This window comes from Bison bison, unplaced genomic scaffold (assembly GCF_000754665.1).
Source record: "Bison bison bison isolate TAMUID 2011002044 unplaced genomic scaffold, Bison_UMD1.0 scf7180017864155, whole genome shotgun sequence".
NCBI lineage: Eukaryota > Metazoa > Chordata > Mammalia > Artiodactyla > Bovidae > Bison > Bison bison.
Genome location: NW_011494727.1, coordinates 2,386,218 through 2,392,413, shown reverse-complemented (window position 1 = coordinate 2,392,413; position 6,196 = coordinate 2,386,218). Strand labels below are relative to the sequence as shown.

General features: G+C 41.5%; 1 protein-coding gene across 1 annotated transcript in view; it reads left to right on the top strand.

Moving 5' to 3' along the window:
• Positions 1-6,196, top strand: part of IQGAP1 (IQ motif containing GTPase activating protein 1) — a 105,641-nt gene that overhangs the window by 36,016 nt on the left and 63,429 nt on the right. The window contains exons 2-3 of the mRNA XM_010841070.1: positions 1,968-2,124; positions 3,881-3,958. Of these exons, the coding sequence (XP_010839372.1) occupies positions 1,968-2,124; positions 3,881-3,958 (235 nt within the window). The remainder of the gene's footprint in view (positions 1-1,967; positions 2,125-3,880; positions 3,959-6,196) is intronic.

Genomic DNA, 6,196 nt, shown 5'->3' with positions numbered 1-6,196 from the left:
ACTATGTAAAAGAAAAGCCAGAGGAGAAAACACAGTATCATTGGATATAGGAAATAACCAGAAAATTCTCTTGCCCATTCATCTATCCAACTAATATTTATTTGAGTACCGACTTAGTGTCAGACGTTGTGCTCTCTGAGTTAGAATAGTCTTGAAAGTGAGGTTGAATAACTGTTTTGTAGAACTTGAGAAAAGCAGGGCCACTGTTGCTTTCCTTTATTTTTTTAAAGATTCTGAGTGGTAATCTAAGTCTGGAAAGATGGAATACAAGAAATTTTATTATCTTTTAATTTAAACTTTATCAATTGACGTTATAAACGCTTAATTTTTCTGTTGTCTCATTTGTCAGCAAATCTAATTTTTACTTCAGTCTGCTGTATCTTTGTTCTTTTGTGTTTTTCATTTGGCTTTTCAAATATTTAGCACTAGTGAAATAGACCGGGCATCATATAGGGGTCTTCCTCCCACCCCACCCGCTGCCCTGGTGTGGTGAAGAACATGGGGATAACAGTAGCCTTGTAAAGTTTGAGTAGCATAATTTTAAATTAAGGGTTTTCAATATGGAGTCAATGAAATCTCTGAAATTATAAACTTAGGTATGTGTACCTTTTTGAGGGGAGGTCTATAGCTTTCCTTACATATTCCAAGGATTCTATGACTCAAAAAAAAAGTTTAAAACTATTGCCCTGAATGGTATTTTAGTTACCCACATTTCTATTGGTAGAAAATGTATGCAAGTAAATTTTGCTTTGTTTTATCTTGAAAGTGAAAATGTTAGTTGCTCTGTCAAGTGACTCTGCGAGCCCGTGGACTGTAGCCCACCAGGCTCCTCTGTCCATGGAATTTGCCAGACAAGAATACTAGAGTGGGTTGCCATTCCCTTCTCCAGGAGATCTTTCTGACGTAGGGATTGAACCCAGGTCTCCTGCATTGCAGGCAGATTCTTTACCATCTGAGCCACTAGGGTTTTATCTTGGGCTTCCCTGAAATCTTATAAGAGGAATCTGAGGTGGACAGTATAGTTTTCCTTTCCAGCTTCCTCTCCCCTCTTAAAAAAACATTTAATTCATTTGTACTGGTTCCACTGGAGTTTCCTAAAGTATTTTAGGTGAGATGATTGACTGTTTTGGTAACCCCCAAACAACTTTAAAATCTGAACCTAGAAATTCACTGTCAATGCTGAATTCTCAAACCAGAAGAGAACTTCATCTACAAATTTAAGTTTCTGAGCAGCTGAGAGATGGTGGCCTCAGTTACAAAAGATTCTTCTTAGGAATTCTTCAGGAGCAACTGAAGAAGTGAGGGAGAGGGTCTGGGCTGAGTTTCGTGGGCAGTGAGGATCTGGAGGCCAGCTGGCGTCTTGTTGCAGGAGAGAACAGAAGGGCGGAGAAGAGGGCGGCGTTTATACTCAGGAATTTTCCTCAGTTCCCGGCTTCTGAGGTGTGACTGGGCCAGGATAAGGATGTGTGTGAAACTTAATCTTTTTTTCAAAAAATAATTTTATTTATTTATTTTTGTCTGTGTTGGGTCTTTGCTGCTGCACGGGCTTTTCTTAGTTGCAGCAAGTGGCAGGGGGTGGAGGGGCTACTCTCTAATTGCTGTACGGGTTTCTCTCATTGAAGTGACTTTTCTTGTTGCAGAACATGGGCTCTAAGGTGCTCAGTCTTCAGTAATTGCGGCTCCCAGGCTATAGAGCACAGGCTCAGTAGTTGTGGGGCACAGGCTCAGTAGCTCAGAGTCATGTGAAATCTTCCCAGATCAGGAATCAAACCCGTGTCTCCTGCATTGGCAGGTAGATTCTTTAACCACTTAGCCACCAGGGAAGCCCCTGAAATTGAATCTTTAAAGAGTGTTGCCTATGTTCGATATAAACTTGTCCAAGGAGAGTGGAAATTAAGCTTGAGATCTCTGAGGAAAGTGTTCAGACCTTCCCTCTCTTTTCTCAAGTCCTCTCTCCTTCTGTGCAGGTGGATGGAAGCATGCCTTGGGGAAGATCTGCCTCCCACCACAGAACTGGAAGAGGGGCTTAGGAATGGGGTCTACCTCGCCAAACTGGGAAACTTCTTCTCCCCTAAAGTGGTGTCCCTGAAGAAGATCTATGACCGAGAGCAGACCAGATACAAGGTGAGTCCTTCCCTGTGTGGTGCTTCAGTTTCCATAAAGCAGAGAGAGAGAAGTTTAGCATCCTTTATCCCATGAAAGAGTTACTGAGAAATACGTGGAAATGTCTTTGTTCCAAAAAAATAAAATGTCTGGCAGAGTGGAGAAAGTTCAGTGCAAAGTCAAGATATAGTAGTAAAAGAACTTGAGCTGACCGTATTCCTGGTGCAATTCTAATGAGTAATTTGTATAGAGAAATTTTCATGGTCCTTAATGAATTTTTTATTTCTTAGATGGCAGAGGAAATAACTAGGGAGATTACTACCTTAATTTTAATCAAACTCTGAGGTTTGTTGACAAATTAAAAGCATTAGCAACTTTGGAGGGGAGAAAATCACCCCGTGATATTAAAGTTTAAGATAAATAGGAAAGTGATCTGATTTCAGGAAATTGAGATGGGTGTTTGATTCTTGTGGCCTGGGACCCTCAAAAAGAGGACTACCATAAGTAATTTGGAATATTGACAAGGACCAAATTCCATTGCCTATAGAGTTTCTGTGGGGAGCTTTTCCTAAGAGCTCTTGTCTAGAAAAGGGTGAGTGTAGAAGATAGAGGAAGATTGCAAAACCAAGAGCAAATGTGTGAAGGGTCAACTGTCAGAACTGGGTCAGAGCTGAGAATTAAGAATGAAGACAGAGTCAAGAGAGATTTTTGCTTTATGTTGAAATTTGAGGGAAAACGAGGAAAGTATAGATCTTAAGCCAAAATTAACATCCCAAATAGAAACTTTCCCTCATCAAAAAGCAAAGACTTGGGACTTCTCTGCTGATCCAGGAGTTAAGACTCCATGCTTCCACTGCAGGGGGTGTGGGTTCAATCCCTGGTCGGGGAACTAAGATCCCACATGCCACACAGTGCAATCAAAAAATAAAGAAAGAATATGCTAACCTCATTTAAAAATTTTTTAAAAAGCAAAGATTTATATGTGGAGTGTTAACTAAATAGTTTTTCTGAAGATACCTCCAGAGTTGTTCTGTCGAGAACCTACAAAATGTGTGCAGAACAGATAGACACGAGAGGCCTGGAGACTGCGGCAGCAGTAAAAGCAGTTAGCCTGCTCCTCTACCTGCCTTGAGAGTAAGCCTTCCTAAAAAACAACAGGCGCAGAGGTTTAGAGGGGGATGTTTGTATGTGTAGTATGAGAAAACCTCATTTGGGAGTATCTTCTGCCTTCCAGACACCACATTGAGTGTTTTATGTACATTTTCTCAGTTAATCTTTCTGGCAGACATAAAGTAGATGTTAAAGATGGGTAACAGTGTTAGTCACTAAGTCATGCCCAACTCTTTATGACTCTATGGACTGTAATCTGCCAGGCTCCTCTATCCATGGGATTACCCAGGCAAGAATACTGGAGTGGGTTGCCATTTCCTTCTCCATGAAAGATGGGGAAACTCAGACTCAACAGGGTGAAGTGACTTGCCCAATGTCACCAATAGATGGCCACGTAAGGAACAGAAGCCAGAATAATTGAATTCCAAAGACCATGTTCTGTTGAGCACACTGTATTCAGAAGATTCTCCAGATGGTTCTTCACTGAGAAGAGCTGAGGTGTGGGTTTGGCTTCTAGGGATTAAATGTGAATGTATGCTAGAGATAGACCTCAAGTTTAAGGGGACCATGCGAAGTCCTCACAGAGAAGCTTTTACAAGGAGAGTTTTTATTCAGTATTTGCTTCAGTATTGCCAAACAGGGCCTAATGGTCTTTTATTTGTTCTAGGCAACGGGCCTTCACTTCAGACATACTGATAACGTGATTCAGTGGTTGAATGCCATGGGCGAGATTGGATTGCCTAAGGTAATTTATGTGGTAGTCATAGTTCTGGCTTAGCTCTGGCTGTTTTGGCGTAACAGTTCTCATTCAACATATAAAATTATCCTCAATTGGTGTTTTATATATATATATATATATTTGTGTGTGTGTAATTTTTTTTTTTTTTTAAATGCTAAAGGATCTCTCCAGTTTGTTTTAGGAATTAGCTTTGTTCTTTTTATTTTATATTTCTCATCCTGCTTCACCTTACCCTAGAGAAATTCCCTGTGATGTCCTTTACTTTTACTATACCAAATTATAAATGTTAAAATTCACATACCATGAGGGAATTCCTTGGTGGTCCAGTGGTTAGGACTCAGGACATTCAGGTTCAATCCCTTTTTGGGGAACTAAGATCCTACAAACCTTGAGGTGTAGCCAGGAAAAAAAAAATCACGTGCCATGAAATTCACCATTTTAAAGAACACAATTGTTCACAGAATTGCTACATTCAGGTCTGACTTTAGGAAACATAAGGAAATATTTTAGAAACATCATTTTCCAGCTTTTGAATAACTAAATCTGTGGGGAGTATGAAGGGTTTATTTTATATTTCACACTGTGTAGGCCATGTAATGATGTTTACTTCTTATACCTGGTCTTGGTGACGCTGTAGTTTGTTTTTATGACAGCTTTACTGAGGTATACTTGATGGCAGAAGAGTGACACGGATTTAACTTTTACATCTTGAGTTTGGAATGATGGCTGTAGCTTTTTTTTTTTGGCTGCACTGAGTCTCTGTTGCTGCTCTTGAGCTTTCTCTAGTTGCAGAGAGCAGGGGCTACTCTCTAGTTGCAGTGTGAGGTTTCTTACTGTGGTGGCTTCTTTTGTTGCAGAGCGCAGGCTCTAGGCATGAGGGCTGCAATAGTGCGGCATGTGGGCTCAGTTAGGTGGAGCTCCTGGGCTCTAGGCCACAGGGCTCAGTAGTTGTGGCACACGGGCTTAGTTGCTCCATGACAGGTGGAATCTTCCTGGACCAGAGATCAAACCAGAGTCCGATACATTGGCAAGCAGATCATCTGCTGCGCCACCAGGGAAGTCCATGGCTGTGCTTTTGATATGGGAGTAGGCATCTTTGAGCATTTTTGCTCCTGAGTTTGTTTAGTGCTGCTCTTAGTGAAATTGCTATCACAAATGTTGGGCTGCACCTCACAGGCTGGCAAGCCTTGTAGTTGCCCAGCTTTGAGACTAAAGGAAGAGCCCAGAGACAGTAACAGAGACATCCCTGGTTTATTGGATAGGGGATCTTTCATGTCTGGAGCAAGCTCTGGAGTAACACCCTGCCGTGGGTCGCAGACAGCAGGCAGAACATGGCAGCAGTCTTTGCTGTTGGTGGTGCAGATAGGGGGTTGTTTACCACTTACTTTGGCCCAGGGAAAGCAGCAGGGGAGCACGTCCCTCTTGGCCCCTCGAGCAGAAGTCTTCCCTTTGATAAACTAGCATCGTGGAGCCATTCTGATCTAAAGATTAGAACAGCCACTAGCATTTGCTGATCAGGCTGTACAGTTAAGAGGGAATGTCAGTCATATGAATAGGGTATAGGTGAAGCAGGGACTGGTTGAGCAGACGATGTACAGAAAGCAAGAGCATCACTGACCTGGGTGGTGATCATACAACTAGCTACACAGTCCTGCCTTGAATAGCCAGAGCGGCCATGATGTAGTATCACCGTTAGAGGCAAGGACAGCTTTTATTCCCCCCACCCCCACCGTCCTGTGACTTAAGAATTCTTCTAGGAATTTATCCCCACCACACCCCACAAGCTCAACATAAAAAAAAGAAAAAAATTTAGACAAGCACAAAAAAATATTGTGTAAGGCTTTCCAGCATTGCTTATGATGTAAAAAGTTGATAGCAAACCACATGTTCCTTCACTCTGGGTATTGACCATGTTACAGCCCGTCAAATACTACTGCTGCCGTTGAAAAAGGATAATGTCATTCTGTATACCTAACTGTGGTGTGTTAAGTGAAAAATAAAATCAGGCTAAGATTATAAAAGTTTGTGTTCTGGCTTAGATGAGGTCACGATTTTTGTCTAAAAATAGAGTGTTCTTGGGAAAAATCCACAGACAGAAATAGTTTTCATTTCTGTGTGATGGAGTTAAGGGGTGGTTTTCATTCTATTTATACTTTCCCGTGGAGTCTCAATTTTTGTAACCAAAGAAAGATTCAGAAGAAATGTAGAGTATCAGAAGGTGGCTGAAGCCACTGGGAAATGAGC